At 37.0% G+C, this 16,565-nt stretch overlaps 1 protein-coding gene and 1 non-coding gene across 2 annotated transcripts in view; one reads left to right on the top strand and one right to left on the bottom strand.

The window, feature by feature from the left end:
* The window catches only part of LOC587208 (kinesin-II 95 kDa subunit), a 64,163-nt gene extending 48,855 nt beyond the window's left edge, over positions 1–15,308 (bottom strand). Inside the window, exons 1-3 of the mRNA XM_030992662.1 lie at positions 15,168–15,308; positions 12,364–12,461; positions 10,820–11,010 (exon numbers count right to left, since the gene is read on the bottom strand). Of these exons, the coding sequence (XP_030848522.1) occupies positions 10,820–11,010; positions 12,364–12,366 (194 nt within the window). The 5' untranslated portion in view covers positions 12,367–12,461; positions 15,168–15,308. The remainder of the gene's footprint in view (positions 1–10,819; positions 11,011–12,363; positions 12,462–15,167) is intronic.
* Positions 15,309–16,094: 786 nt separating this feature from the next.
* Positions 16,095–16,203, top strand: LOC115927812. Its single transcript, XR_004065775.1, has one exon. It is a non-coding gene; the product is annotated as a U6 spliceosomal RNA (small nuclear RNA).
* The last annotated feature ends 362 nt before the right edge of the window (positions 16,204–16,565 follow it).

Below are 16,565 nucleotides of genomic sequence, written 5' to 3' on the forward strand. Positions count from 1 at the left end.
AAATACTTTAAATATTTCGGAGGCTACATACTTTTCAAGCTTGCCTGCATGAAAATAACATGATAGCATGATAATTTAATTGGTTTTGCAATAAACTCTATGCAATTTTTTTTAGGGGGGCTCTATTATGACTTTCAGGGGCTCTTTGGGGCATTTTGGGGGCTAATTCCCCCTGAGCCATGGCATCTGCTCAAGAGAGGGCCCATACAATTCAGGATGGTAGCTGTCTACGAGTGCATGCTGAAAGATTTATTAAAACCATCAAAAATACCCCAGATATGACAAGTACAGCCAACAACATCACACTATACCTAGGAGCTTTCTGATCATCTATAATCGATGTTAAAAAGTATTTAATCTTGTTCTTATTTTGACGTTTCTTTGGGTCATGAATAAATAGTTATCTGTATATTTGTTTGCGTTATTATTGTAAAGTGCATTGATATTTTCTCTGAAGATGAAATGCGCTAGAATCCTAGGTTATTATTTTTGGTTCTAGGACAACTACGTGTACATGTACCCCCTTGACATCCCCCTGGCCAATTACCCCCCCCCCCCACCTCCCCCCAGAGGACAATTACCCCCAGAAAATTACCCCTCAAGGGCTTATTTTCTTCAACAGGGGTAATTTTCCTCAGGTTAGTATCCTATAGGGGGGGGGGGAGATTTTCTGGGGAGTGGTAATTTTGGGGGAGGTAATTGTCCTGATACGAATATTATTATTATTATTATTAATCATTCTGATACACTATCACTGTGATTCTATAAAGTCTACATGTATGTCCTTACTGTCAGGCAGTAGACATACTGAAAGGTTGAAGCCTGAATTATTTTTAGATTCTTATTCCTCTCCTTAATCCCAGAGATTCATCTTTCAGCTGTCTGCAACTGCTGGACTAAATATTTTACCAATCATCTAGCTGAAAGTGCATCTCAAATTATGCTGTACATACATGTACGTGCATTGTTAATTTGGAAAATGAAAGTGTACCAATACTGTGACATATTAGAGCTTACATATAAATAGTATTCAACAATAGCCCTAATATAACCAATCCACCTTTTATTCTTGAATTACAAATAACACCAAAAAACATCAAATTTACAAGGGTATAAATAATTCACTTGTTATCTGTATGTACATACATGTATGCATTTTCAAGTGTCATTTTCTTTCATACATGTACATGTACATGTAGGTGGCCTGATAAGAGCCTGATAATACATGTAGAGCTATCGACTTCAATATCAGGGCCCGTATTCAATAAACTTCTAAGACATTTTTCTTAAGTCTAAGAAAATGTCTAAGAATTTGTCTAGGTTAAGAAAGTTGCCTTAGCCGTATTCTAAACACGTAAAGCAGTTTGTCTTAGCTAAGACGACAGATAAGACAAATTCTTAGACCCGATGACGTCATGTGGGAAAGTTGATGTGGTCGACTCGAGCGAATTAATTGCAACTCGATTTGCCTATGTAATTTGCGTGTTAAAATAAAAATCGCACCGCACGAAAATTATACACTAACATGTATGGGAGAGCGTAAGGGAGGAACGATGCTCACATAATTATTTCGGGATTGACCAACTGACACTAAAACAGTCTAGTCAAGACCACCTGAGGCTAGATCTCACATCCACTGTAGGCTTTTTATACTTTTCTGTCAAACAACTCCGAGGAGCCCAACCGGGCTTACTTATTATGTCGCAGCCGCAGGGTCTGTGAGTATGAAGGGAGCGCCGTCACTAGCCGGTCGACCAGCGCTAGCATTGGATTTGGAGCTACCCTTTCATTGTTTTACATCGTCTACTGTTATGATGGCCTAAAATTAATCAAATGGCTAGATGTAACCTTTATCAGACTCATACTATAACAAATTTTGTCTCACCTAATATTATGCCGATTGCACATTATTCCCTGTTTCCATACTTTAGCGCCAAAGACTAATAAAGTAAGAGACGGTTTCTTTATACATGTATACGACAGCCATGTCATGATTTAGCGTTATGCATGTATGCTACTACTCGTTTAGTTGTGTACAAACAAACATACATAAGTACAAGTACACAGAGCCTATGGCGCTCCTAGATTCCTGCGCGCTGCGCCGTCGACGCTGTATACGCGCGAAGCTTACGTTGTTATATAGGTCAACTGATAACCTGCGCTCGCGCTGCATGCATTGTTTTTATTCCATTTGATCGAAACCCGAAGCGGTTGCTTGCAGCATCACTGAGCTGCCGGTGCCAAAGGCATCCTCGTAGTACATGTATGCTTAAATATAGGGTAGATTTCTTTAATACTTATCTTAGATATCTCGATTGTATTAGAATACGACATGCTACTTAAGTCCTTTTTCTTAGATAAAATCTAAGAATCCTTCTTAATCTTAAGGCAAATTTCTTAAGTCCCCATTGCTGTTATAGAATACGATTTTTGGCTAAGATATTTTCTTAGCCAAAATTTAAGAAAAAGTACTTAGATTTCATGCTTAAGAAGTTTATTGAATACGGGCCCAGGAATATTATTTGTAGATGTAGTCAGCATTAAAGGTAAGGAACAAAATGGTAAAATACTTTCAAGAAAATTGCTTTTAAAGATAAAGACCAGTTATGTTCATGCGATTGCATTGTGAAAGAAACGTTGTGGAATCGATCAGAAAAGGTTGATCATCTATCGTACTGGTGTGTACTGCAAGGTTCTGGAATCATTCAAATGATAAGAAATTTGGCCCAGTCTTCGTAAAGTTACAAGCACTGTACACAGAAAGATGTACTGTATATGGGACTACGCACACGTGCACGACACGTGCCTTTATCTCTCACAGTCCAAACTAATTTACAAAATATATCAATTAGTAGGCGGTTTCCCAGTGAAATTTGTATCATCATGTATTCAAAACATATTCTTTCACATGATTGGTAATAAAGAGCTTCCATATTAATTTTTTGAAATTCCGGCGTTTCCAATACTGGTCTTTACCTTTAATAAAGGGCCCCTGGGAGTTGTATGGTTTATATTTTCCTCATATGAAGTACAACCCCTTTTCAAAGGCCATCTTTTAAGATTAAATTTCATATACAGTTGTATGAATGTGGCATGAATTAAAGGCAGGCTTTACTACTTCAGCTAGACCACCCAGCGAGCCAGCGAGGTCACTGTGACAGGTGGCTATCTCATTAACTCAGCTCTCATTTAACATAAGAAAAATGAGGATCATGGGGGACCAACAGGCACCGATTGGGGAAGTTTTCTATATAGAGGGAGCAAGTAGCTACAAGTGGGACAGTGTGCCTTTAATGCATGCCACAAGATGCTTGAAAATCCACTCAATATAATTGGAAAGCTGTAACCTTTGCAGAGAGAATCCCATCTCATTTCAGACTGTCTGACACTTGATATAAAATCATTATTTGATACAAAAACCATACCGGTATCACATTGCAGGTTCTTTCATTAAACATACCAAATCACCTATCATACAATACAAAGGTTTATAAAAGGGCAGGTCCAAGCTATTTGGATTGTGATGTACGGACATTCAGAGACTTTAAACAATTTAGTTGTTTGTTTATTTTTTAACAGAAAATTGTTGCAAGTTGTAATTCCACATTCAAGAAGTTCAAGATGGGGTCCATGAAGAGAGGGGTGTGAAGATAAATACTGTTTTCACAATGGCAAAATTTTGCTTAACCCCGTACTATAGGTGGGGTTAAGGGGGGGGGGGGTCTTTGCCCCACCTATAGTACGGGGTTAAGCCTATTCCACTTTCTGTTCAGACTTGTATTTACCAAAGTGGGCTAGCCCCACCTACATGTATAGTACGGGGTTAACTAACCCTGCAAAATAGCAGGGCTAACCCCACAATTGTGGTGCTAACTCCTGCTAACCCCGCAATTGCGGTGCCAAGCAAATGAATGAGAACAGAAACAAAAAATAATTTGGTACTACGAAATGGAGCGTATCGCAGCTGGCCAGATGCGAAGTAAGGAGCCCACTGTCCAATCATAACATTCACGATATCCGGGGCTAACGAATTGCAGTGAGAACAGCGTGAATTTTCTTATTCCAGAATAGGCGCTAGTACGGGACTAAAAAACAGCGTGTGAGAAAAGCCAAACAAAATAGTCTGGGGTTAAGGATAGTACGGGGCTAAGCAAAGTACGGGGTTAAGCAAAACCGGTGTGAAAAGAGTATTAAGAGGCCTACTTTACAATGTGATACATTAACATTACTATTAAAGGGCAGGTCCAAGCTATTTGGATTGTGACGTACGGGACATTCAGAGACTTTAAACAAGAAATAACAATGGATGAAATTATTTATATGGCTATCTTTTGGTACATGTACGAGTCTGTGGCTATTATGGGCTAGTTCATTTGTGGAAAGTTTTAGTTCTGACCAATTCATAAATTAATTTTTAATGTAATTAATGTGCTGCGTGACGTACGGGACCAGAGAATTTCTGACTTTTTCAAAAATCAGTTTGTCGTTTAAATTCTCTGAATTTATTAAGTTATGAGATTTATGGTAATGATATCTTAATTCATTATGGAATCAAGCATTAATCACAACTATAACCATATTTTTCTGACCTTCCGTTGTTATGTAATATACCAAAACATAAATGTGTGTATGTGACGTACGGGACACATGACGTACGGGACAACTTTTCCCTATGGGAAAATGCATTGAAATGAAGAATTTTCGTCAAAATTTGTTAAATATGAACAATTTTAACTTAAATCAGTGACAATTAGAGTGTTTTAGAACCCAATTAGATCCTCTGACCATCACTCAATATCCTCTGTGTTAATTTATAAGGTAAATCAATACAAATATTAATAAAGAAAACAAATTAAATTACATTCATACACACACACTATATTACCATTTTTTATTCCATTTACCCTTCTATTATGTGCAGTCATGCTTCTTTTCTCATTTCTTTCATCCATTCCATTCAACAGTGCTACATGTACATGTAAATGTTTTAAAATAATAATTAATGAAGAAGATGAACTTGAACTTGAAAACTTTCATTAAAACTTGTTTGAAAGACAGGGGCACACTTGGCACATCATATTTTGTGAACAAAGATACAGTACATTACAAATATGAAATCTTTTCTTCATAGCTTGTTTGAATTACTTAGTAATATCATAGAATTTTGAAGGAATCTTTTTATCACAGATTAGAACATGTACATGTACATGTATATGTTGCTGTCATATATTCAAGAATTTTAATGTACCGGTACATTAATGTACATGTTTGTGAAAGATGGATACAGAAATATAAATCTTGAATGTATTTTGTATTGATTAAAGACATCTTATTAACACCACCAGATATAATAAATTAAAACCCTAAAGGTTTGTGTGACCTTTTCCACAATTCAACAAAAATGCATGGGTGTAAAAGTGATGAAAATTCTAAGTGGGTGAGAGTGAGAGAGGCTGTCCTTCCTTAAAAGTTATGATTTAGTTTTTAGGAGATCAAAATTCCTGAGCTGGCTCCATAACATGTACATGACTGTACTATTATGATTTACATATTTAGCATCCTGCCAATGTTGGGGACATCAACTGGCAAAATACCAAAGTTGATAATACCAGGGGTCTGGCTTGAAGACTAATTACATCAATAAATATTCATAATTGAATTAAATTCCTAGAAGGGAACCAGTTGGAATGTTCATATATCCCTGTATACAACAAGTTTCCTAACACATATATATTCTCCTTTTGGTCATTTCCTTTTTTCACATCTTGCATTGGTTTTATATGGGGTTGTCCCGTACGTCACACACTTGTCCCGTACGTCACATTTCTTAATTTGATTATGTAATCAACACAGAATTTTCGTAATTTTTGTTAAACCTATTTTTTGTTAGGTATTCATCTAAATTAGAACTTCCTAGAATATCTTTAAAAAAAAAAATTATTTTCATAATTAAAATTAAACAAATTAATGTCAAATTGTGACGTACGGGACATCACACTTTGGAACCTACCTCATTTGCATAATTAATTAATTTTGAAAGTTTTTATATTTTTTTCCTATTTTCTAGTATGATGGTCTACATGTCCTAAAATATTTAATTTTGAAAAAATAATTCAAATGAGATACAAAAATAAAAATGTAATGTCCCGTACGTCACGCTAATTAACACAAATCAAAGTTCGTGACCTTGGCATTCTTCGTATTTTGATAATTTTTAATTTTTTTTATCAGATTCATAAAATTCATAGTTTCAGCTTTAAAATGATGTATAGTTTCTTGAATATATATAAAGATGAAATTTGACCCCCAAAGGGGACAATAGCTTGGACCTGCCCTAAACTATTTCAGTATTACTGGATGAATCATCATCTTCAATATGAGCCACACAGTAAACATTGCCTACAGTTAACAACTAAATTACTCATACCCCAGGGTATAAATTTGATGGTGTTTGTGGGTTTTTTTAACCCAAGAATGAAAGGTGCATAGCTTGAATTAGGGTCTTTGTTGAATACTTTTAAATAAATATATGTCAGCTTTAAAGATAAAGACCAGTTCTGGTCATGCCATTGCATTGTGAAAGAAACGTTGTGGAATCGATCAGAAAAGGTTGATCATCTAGCATATACAATGTAAGTATAGGTGTGTACTGCAAGGTTCTGGAATCATCAAAATGATAAGAAATTTGGCCCAGTCTTCGTAAAGTTACAAGCACAGTACACAGAAATATATGGGACTACACGAACATGTGGTCGTTAAAATCCCACCCCCGAGTTTTACGATGTTACATGACATATTTAGAATATAAAGGCATTTGAAGAGCTATGTTTTTCAGGGAACATGTCTTATCTGATGTTCTTCCACACTTGCATAATAAGAATGATAACGCTCACAAATTATTTTTCACCTCTTCCTAGAACTCAACTTTCTCTTAAAACATGTCACATTCTCAAGAAACATAAAATGAGAGTGACAAAAAGATATGAGAGACAGACAGAGAGAGAGAGAGAGAAAGAGAGAGAGGGAGAGAGAGAGACTAACAGACAGAGCAGGTTAGAAATATAAATATGTACATGTATTTGAGTCTTTTTGAGAAGATATCAAATATCAGATATAACTAACAACCCAAAAAATATGGGGGGAAATTGTTTAAAGCTCTTACATGAGAAACGTCTACACAAAATCTTTCAATTTTATTATTAATCTTGGCCACAAAAAACGATACAAAAAATAAAAATAAGTCAGATTTAATTTCCCCGAAAAGGAACGAGTATTTGAAATGAACCTTTCCTACTAGCCTGCAGCCTTTATCGATACTGCCCTGTCCGTCAGTATAGTATGACAAAACAAGAAAGAACATTTCAATCAAATATATTACTCATCTGACTCCATTCATTAATCTATGCCTCAAGTTTAATGAATTTCTTCATAATTTCTCCTGCTTGCAGCCTGAATCCCAGCGTCTGTTTCTCACCCTGGTACTCATTGGCCTACATACTTGGAAGGTTAATTTAGCGGTTGGTTAATATTCCCAGCTTAATGGGTTCCTTGGCCCTGCGTTTAGAGAGATGAGTCATTCATACACACAGTATACATACACACACGGTCTGACTATAATAACACTAACATAGCATCTATGAGCTGCTTGAGATTGTATGTGATATACATGTAGATAGAGTTCATTCAAGCTCTAGAGCAAGGGGGTGATATTTAGGTTCATGGTCATTAGTCCTTGAAGCCCTAAATAGGCCTGTTTTCATCAGCTTGAGATTGACAAATATCCCACTATTTGAACTATCCCGGTCGTGAATTGTCCAGTTAGTTTGCGTCTTCATATCAGCACGAATTTGCAATTAGCGGGATATTTGGTCGAGATAATCATCCCAAGATATCTTGGGCTAGTTTGCAAAATATCCCGCTATTTGTCCGGTGCGTCTTCACTCGCACTATGCAGAGCTGCCAACCTCCAGAACAGAAAATCAGTAATCACAAGGCTCAAAATCAGTAATTTTGGGTATAAATCAGTAATTTCCTATGCGGCGCTATGACTCTAATAAAAACGGCACGCCAACATTGCACAGACACATGATTATCTGAAATTTTTGGTGATTTTACTCACTCAAAGTTGTTAAATAATGAGTTTCATATCATCACAACACAGTCTTTCAGGAAAAATGGGGGGGGGGGGATTTTAAATCCGTAATTTTAAACAACATTCCGTAATGGTCGTTAATTTCCGTACCAATTACGGGAAATCCGTACTAGTTGGCAGCTCTGACTATGCGCAAACGCTGAGCAAAATATCTCGAGCTCAAGTTTCAAGTTTCAAGGTCAAGTCTCGAGCTGATGAGGACATGATTTGTAACTTCAGGATTATTTCCTAAATCAGACTTAGCGGGCTATTTGGCAATATCGAGCTGATGAAGACAGGCCTAATGACATTTACCCTTAAACGATATGTGTCATTGTAGGTTAACAGGGGAAAGTGGACTTACAAAATGTACTCGTATACGGCTAGAATTTCTATATGAGCTTTTATTTTTCAGCTCAATAGCATATATTTTGGTTCTTGATTATCAGTCGTTGAAGCCTAAATACGATATGGGTCATCTTATAGGACGGGTAGGGGTAACTGCTCTTGTTCCATACAAAGTCATCCTGTACATACATTGATCACATTATATAAAATGAATTTGGCTCAGGGCAAATTGGGCCAGTGATATCATCAATTCATAGTTTTTCTTATGAAATACTTTGAAAGTGACAAGGGTGCAGATTTAATTCTTCTCTCTTATTTTACATGAGCTTTTTGTATTTGAATTCAAGCTCTAAAGCAGAGGGGTAATATTTTAGTTTGTGGTTATCAGCCCTTGATGCCCTAAATAGCATTTACATGACGTGTATCGCCTTAAAATGATGTGGGTCATTGTATGAGGTTGATATAAATATATTGACTGCTATGAGAGAGAGAGAGAGAGAGATGGAGAGAGTTTTAGGGAGAGAGAGAGAGAGATGGAGACAGACAGACAGACACAGAGACAGAGAGAGATGGAGAGAGTTTTAGGGAGAGAGAGACAGAGTAAAGAATATAGGCTTGGGTAAAAGGAGAAGATTAAAATGATGAGATTAAATGTATCACACTCTCACAATTAATGCAAAGAGTTTCTAGACTAATGACATGATTCCCAGATTGAGCAAATCAGATATAAACTCATCAATATACATATCAAGCTGCAGTAATAATATGATTGCAGGGCCCTGATGAGGCTACCCCAAAGTAAACAAGACATTGTAATTATTATCATCAATCATTGACAATCAACCAGAGAAACAATTCCAGAGAAAGAACATGAGAAAGGAAGAGAGAAAAGGGGAAAGGTGGGGGAGGGGAGGAAAGACAGGAGGGTGAGAGAAAGAGAGAGAGAGAGAGAGAAAGAGAGAGAGAGAGAGTGAGAGGGGGCAAGAGACAGAGAGAGAGACAGACAGAGATAGAGAGGGGGCAGGAGAAGGGGAAATAGCTATATTACATGTTCCACTTTATGTACAATCTGAAGAGTATTAGACTTAGAAACAAACTCAATCAACCTCTCAATGTCCCAGTACAGCATAAAATCACAGAGAGAAAAGTAGAAAGATAGAGAAAAAGTTCAATAGGACAGTGAGGGGAGGAAGAACGAAAAGAAGAGAAGACGGAGACCAGGGAGATGAGAGTGCAGGAGATCAAAGGAGAATGGAGATAGTCTGGATATAGAGGGAGGCTGAAATATGAAGAGAGAGAAGAACAGAAAGGAACAGGATACATGTAGAGAACGGGATGGAGACTAGAGAGAAGGGGGGGGGGGGGAGAGGGGGGATGCAGATGATAGAAGGAGAACCGAGAAAGGGGACAGAAAATTAGATGAAATCAATAGTAACAAACCTGGAGCAATAGATCAACAGAAAGAGCAAAGCAAAGAGAGGAGACAGAGGAAGATCTCAAATAGAATCCAGAGGAAAAGGGAGAAAGGGATGGGATTGATCAAATAAGAAAGAGTGAGAGATGGGGGGAAAGATAAGCAGATTGAGTAAGAGAAAGAGAGAGTGAAGTATAAAGAGAAAAAAAACATGATTGACTACCATGTTCTCATGATGAGTGAGAGTAGGATGAGTAAGCCTTATGAGATCGCCCATGACCTACCTGTAATGTACCTATGTAGAGTATTCTCTGTACATCTACTATGTACAATATTATTCAGTTTTAAAAAAAAGTATATTATCAATTGATGTCTTCATCAAAATGAGTTAACTAACCATTCATCAAATTGTGAAATATTGTATTTTAAAAAGCTTTGTTACAGAATGACGCACAAATTTACTTTCTATGTAATTCCTTAAACAAACTGTATACAATTCAATATGTAATAAATGTGATGAATGATTGAAAGGAAACCCAAATGTGAAAGTCACACCCTTTGATAATTTGTAGATTCTCATTAAAAAACAGACGGACGGAAACATACAGGGAGAATAACAGATACAAACAGACAAGGAACATGTACATACAGACAAGGAAACTCAAATTAAAGTTCTAGATCTATTTTTCATCGAGGGACAAACTAACCCTGTAACCGATTGTCGGATCGAGGGCCGGTCATTGGCCGATCAGGGGAGATCGGATAATAAATTCTGATCGCTGATCAATAAAAATGATCGGGAAAAAATCAGCAGATTTTTAAAAATGTTTTAATGCCAACATTTTTAAAGTTTGGGGATATAAATGCTTTCAAAAGTTTTGGGTTCTTAAAGCATAGATAATCAGTCATGATCGCAAAAGACTTACTTCCAATCGTAGACCGTATCAAAGGTGAAGGACTTGTTGGGTTCACCCGGGGGACCCTTAGGGTTCGTGACCTCTACTAATCCTCTCTTGTTGTCCATCTCAACGATCCTCTTATGACCTTGCGATATCTCCTTGGAGTTCATAGGTCGGCAGCGCACCACCACCTTCACCGTCTCAGCACTTTTCTTTGACTGCAGCAAGAGGATAAACGGTTAAGGACAATGGTTTTTATTTTGGTAGAAATACAGTGACACCTGTCCATAAAGACCGCCCAAGGTAGACAAGAATAGTGGTCTGTAATTCTGTAAGAAATCATTTTCAAGGGGAACCAAAAATGTGGTCCTTGAAGACAGGTGGTCTTTGTAGACTGTATACAGGTGGTCAGTTAAAGCAGGTTTGACTGTAGTAACAATAAGACTTCTATTTCTCTAGTACTAGTGTAAACCCTCGTTCCAATATATGTTGCAGTACCGTAAACAGCATCAGTTTGTGCATGGCTTCACATTTCTGTTTCTTATAACACAGAGCTATTAAAGTAAATATGGGACTTACACTATAAACATGACAGACAAAGAAAGCGGACAAAATATACAGTTCCTCAGGTAGACAAAGGAACATCCCTTCACTGCTATTATGTAAAAAGGTGAATATGCATGTGACACCTGTTCTACAATTTTTTACATAATAGCAGTGAAGGGATGTTCCTTTGTCTACCTGAGGAACTGTATATTTTGTCCGCTTTCTTTGTCAGTCATTTTCATAGTGTTATTGTGCACAGTTGCCATTGTCTTAAAGGCCGGCTGTACTAGTTCAGCCAGAATGGATTAGACCACACAGCGAGGTCACTGTGACAGGTGACATCTCATTAACTCTATTCTATATACATGTAGAGGGAGCAAAAGTAGCTACAAGTAGTACAGTGTGCCTTTAAATGTAAAATGATATAATTTTTTTTCCCCAACAGTTTACTGTGCCACATCTGAAGGAGCCTTTAGAATAGAAAACAATTCTGCAACAAAGATTACTAATGTTTATTGTTTTTGTTTGTTTGTCTATTTTGCAGTGGCATTTTTTTAATTATTGATATCCTGCAGATCATGATACACTGAAATTTGAAATAAAATCAAGTGGTTCCAGGGAATAATTTTCCTGGTATCGCATCGCAATTTGCTATGCATTTTTGCATGACTGCTATACAAAATATCTTTTGTGTAGCAGTTTTCTTCCATAGAAATGTACAGAATTTCATTTGAAATATTTATCCATCGCCTGAAATTGCTAATCAAAAAATTTGAGGAAAATTATTCCCTGTGGTTCCCATTAAATTTTATTTCTATAATCTCATTTTTCTATCTTTTTTTTTCTTCACTTACCTGTATGTATTTCTAATTTTTATTATTTTTTATTTTTTATTTATTTTTTATTTATTTTTTATTTATTTATTTATTTTATTTTTATTTTTTTTTTTTGGGGGGGGGGGGGGGGAGGGGGGCACGCTTACAGAGCAAATAAGGCACAAGAGAAAGAGAAAACATTACACTTACCATGATGTTTTCTTTCCAGATTACCAGTAAAGTAAAAATATCTCCTCTAGTATTCCTCTGTCCTGTATGACATCATGGAGTGTAGGCTAGTAATTATCCTGCAAATCAAAATAAGAGAAAATCAGTTTTAACTCTTTATGTGCCATCCCATGTAATGAGCTCTCTATGATATGTTGTAATGCATGCCGAAGCGAACCCAAACAAATATATGTGATCATAACAAGAAATCATTAAAAACTACGAGAGCACAATTGGAAAGACAACTACTCAAAATTACCGTAAGCAGATACTTAACTTGGAGGAAGAATACAATAGTTGTCCAAGAAAAGCCACAGAAATAGTGATGTTGAAGGAGTTACTATAGGTACATTTATTTAACGGAACAGGCCTGCTGTGATGTCCGTGCAGAATTACATGTGTTTATGTTGAACACGGGGCTAGAATCCACTATACTGCCCTCTACGGTAAAAGCAGTATATTAATGGATTCGAGCATCGTAATTAGATATGTGCAGCAGGCCCCTTTCGATAAAAATGTACGCAGTTACTCCTGGAATATTACAATTTCTGTGGCATTTCTTAGACGACTAAATTGAATTATTTGTCCAAGTTATGTATCTGATTATGGTAATTTTGAGCAGTAGTTGTCTTTCTACTTGTGGTCTCGTAGTTTTGAAAGATTTCTTTTCTTGTTACGATCACATATATTTGTTTGGGTTCATTTCGGCACGCATTACACTACAGCTAATGAAGTGCACTGCGCATTCAGTCTGTGACTAGTCTGAACTTGCCTTGCAACAGCTATCAGTATCAAAACTTGTTGTGATTACCAAGTAATTTTCAGCTTTTAAAAGAAGCATGCGGTGTTTAAAACAATGACAAAAATATTAATTTTGTCTTTTCAAAAATATATGATCGGTATGTGAAAATAGAATTTTTTAGAAAGCCGGTTTTTTTTCTTCTAACATTAATTTTTTTTACCCGATTTATTCATCCTGCATGAATCAAAATGGTGGCTCGAATGTTGTGTTTCTATTTTTGCCCCAGATTTCTTTCCTTTTAGAGGCATGATAATGGCACTAAACATCGCTAATCATGGATAAGTAATGTCAGATGGTAGAATACCGATCTGAGCCGAGGTACGCATGTGTTGATTTATTTGATTGATAAAAAAGGTCACTTTTAAGGGACATACAGGTACTGATGATATGCGCTACTTAAAGAGGCAAGTGACAAATCCTACTAGCTGATTTTGGGACACCGGGTCCCGAATGTTGCAAGGCCGTCCGGACCCGATTTATAAAAGTCCTGACATGACTCAGACCTAGTGCAAATGCTGCCTATTAACACGTCGTGCAGAGCTAGAGGTCAATACACATTTATTGACTCTCTATGCTTTGCTGGAGTGCCTGCATCCACGTCTGACTCCAAGTCCAAGGTTCTCAAGCAATGGCACCCGTTTTTAAATTAGCCCGCACACAATGACTAAGACATGTGGCTACAAAAACCTGCGCCGTTATGCCAAAAACTGTGACCAAGAATAAGAAAAACAGAAAAAACAGAAAACACAACTAATAACCGACCATGTCCATGGCAATAAAATAAGTTCAGTAGACCCAGTTATTTTTATCTCAGTCAATTTTGGGGGTTCGTTTGGCCACTAAGGAGGCGAGTTGGCTCAGTCTGTAAAGCGTCTGCCAGTGGAACCAAAGATCCCGGGTTTGACTCCCACCCAGGCGGATGACTGAAGTCTGCGTTGTGTGTTAACGTGCCCCTTCCCTTGTTCATAGACGCAGGTTATGTCAAGTGGAAAACACTCCGTCCCTCGGATAGGACGTTAAATGGAGGCCCAGTGTAGAGAAGAGTCACTACCTTTGCACGTTAAGAACCCACTGCACTATTTGTATAAGAGTAGGGGGAAACCCCGATGTAGTGGTCCACCTGCACACACCCCCAGTATAGTACGATAATACTCTGTAAAAAGAGGTCTGTACTCAAAAAGAAGAAGAAGAACACGTGTATCTCTGATGAGTACAAAACGGAAGAGTGGCGAAAATCACGCCGCTAGCCAAAAACACGAGACTCTGGAATGCCGTGATTGGCGCTTAGAAAAAAACAAACCATGGAGACCACGAATGTCTTATCGCAGGTGCGAGGTTACTTAAAATATGCACGTAATTTACAAGACAAAAAGGAAGTGCCGATATAAACGAAGGAAGGAAATGCTGATATCTTGCAATTTCTGAAAGTTTGTTAACCCCACAATAACTGGGTGTATGGAACATTACAAACCCATTGCACTATAAGAGTAGGGGGAAACCCCAGTATAATGGTCCACCAGCACACCCCAATCAGGCCTAGTATACAGCATCTGCAAGAATCTTCAGTATTGAAGGAGGCAGATTATCTTGAAGAAGAAGAAGAAGAACTTAGTTTGTTTTTTGTTTTTGGGGGGCAAAAAAGGACTTCCACTTCCAGTTCCAACAAAGTTCCACTAGCCTCCCACTGACATTAACATGTGTATAACTGTAGATTCAGTTATATCTTATAAATGTGTTGGTTTTAACCTACATGACTCGATAACGCTTTGATTCTAAAAACATTAAAACTCTGAACACAATTTTCCCGGGCCGAGCTTTGTTGATCAATTCACTCATTCGCAACAAACACTCATTTAAATGGACGGGACCGAACATTTATGCACTCGCAAACACTGGCAAGAGAAGGGTGATGTACTTATCATCAAAATATCAAAATATGATCAACATATCAATTATAATTGAATATCATCTAAGTCACTCTTACCTATGTTTTAATGATTCAAAATCGCCGGTAACTATGAAATTCTAGTCCATATCATGAACCATTTTCCCGTAGACAGGAGAAACAAATTTTGACAGGCGGAATGTCAAATTTGCGAAGTAATCTGCTGCCACCTTGTGTTAGAGGAAAGAAATGTTGACTTGTTCCGTTTCTGTTTGTTTTATTTTGTGTCCATCAAGGTTCCATTGATTTAGTACAAGCTTCTCCTCTTGTTTTTCTTTCTTTTTTTTTTCTTAGAATCCTTCTCCTTTTTTGTTTTGTCGTTTTTGCTTGATATAGAATGTTGTAGTAAATAAGAACATTTTTATGTTGGGTGTATATATCTCCTACCTATTTCGATCACTGCATGCACCGCCTATCTCTCGTTATCTTGTAATGGGGTGCGTTCGAAAAATGGAGAAGCAGTGCTTGTCGGTGACAAGTTATTAATTATTTTGATAAACAATTTTAATCTTGAAGGATAGAGCGGGAGGAAACGCGAGGGAGGAGGGAAGAGGGAGGGAGAAAAGAGATCAGATAGAGAGAGAGAGAGAGAGAGAGAGAGAGAGAGAGGAGAGAGAGAGAGGAGAGAGAGAGAGAGAGAGAGAGAGAGAGAGAGAGAGAGAAGAGAAGGAGATATAATTTACTTGCAACATTCTCTGCAGTTTAGGAAACCGTTAGTTTAATTGATAGTTAAAAAATAATCAGGGAATATATGCTTGGCTTGGTGCACTATATCTGACAATAGTTGTCAGTGGCAGCGCGATGGGAAATCAAAATCACGTGATCAGTGCACGTGACACGTACGCGTCCGTAGTTAAGGAAACGTTTTGGAAACGTTTTTGACAATGGGTGGCATAAAGTATTAACTATATTTTTGCGATCAATGCACTAAGCACCTATATCTACTTGCTTTCCCTCTGAGATCGTGTCGACAAGAAATTGTTGACATCTATTAAAATTGGAACGATACAGAGAAGATTAGCATGGCCCCTTGCACAAAGATGACACGCACAATCGTGAAGCGTTCCTTATTTTTATTTTTTGAAAATGTGTTTTAAAGTCGATACTAAAATATAGTCATAACAGTTCACAATAAGAACAATAATATCTCGAAATAGTGACAAATTAATTAACTATCATAGTTACCATTGTTTTCATTATCATCTTTATTAGTGATTACATCTAGTTAAAAATTTAATGAACCAAGTTTGGGGTTGATATTGGCCTAATCGTTAGGATTATGGATAATGATAACAATGATTCCGTGATGATGATATCAGAGCATTTTTTTGTTTAAAGCTTTTTTGCCTTTATATTCAGATGTTCATATACCAATAAAGAGGAATATAATTTTTCTCACAGTTATAAACATAGTACAATATCTTTTACATTATAAAC

This window comes from Strongylocentrotus purpuratus, unplaced genomic scaffold (assembly GCF_000002235.5).
Source record: "Strongylocentrotus purpuratus isolate Spur 01 unplaced genomic scaffold, Spur_5.0 spur5_scaffold_20, whole genome shotgun sequence".
Lineage (NCBI taxonomy): Eukaryota > Metazoa > Echinodermata > Echinoidea > Camarodonta > Strongylocentrotidae > Strongylocentrotus > Strongylocentrotus purpuratus.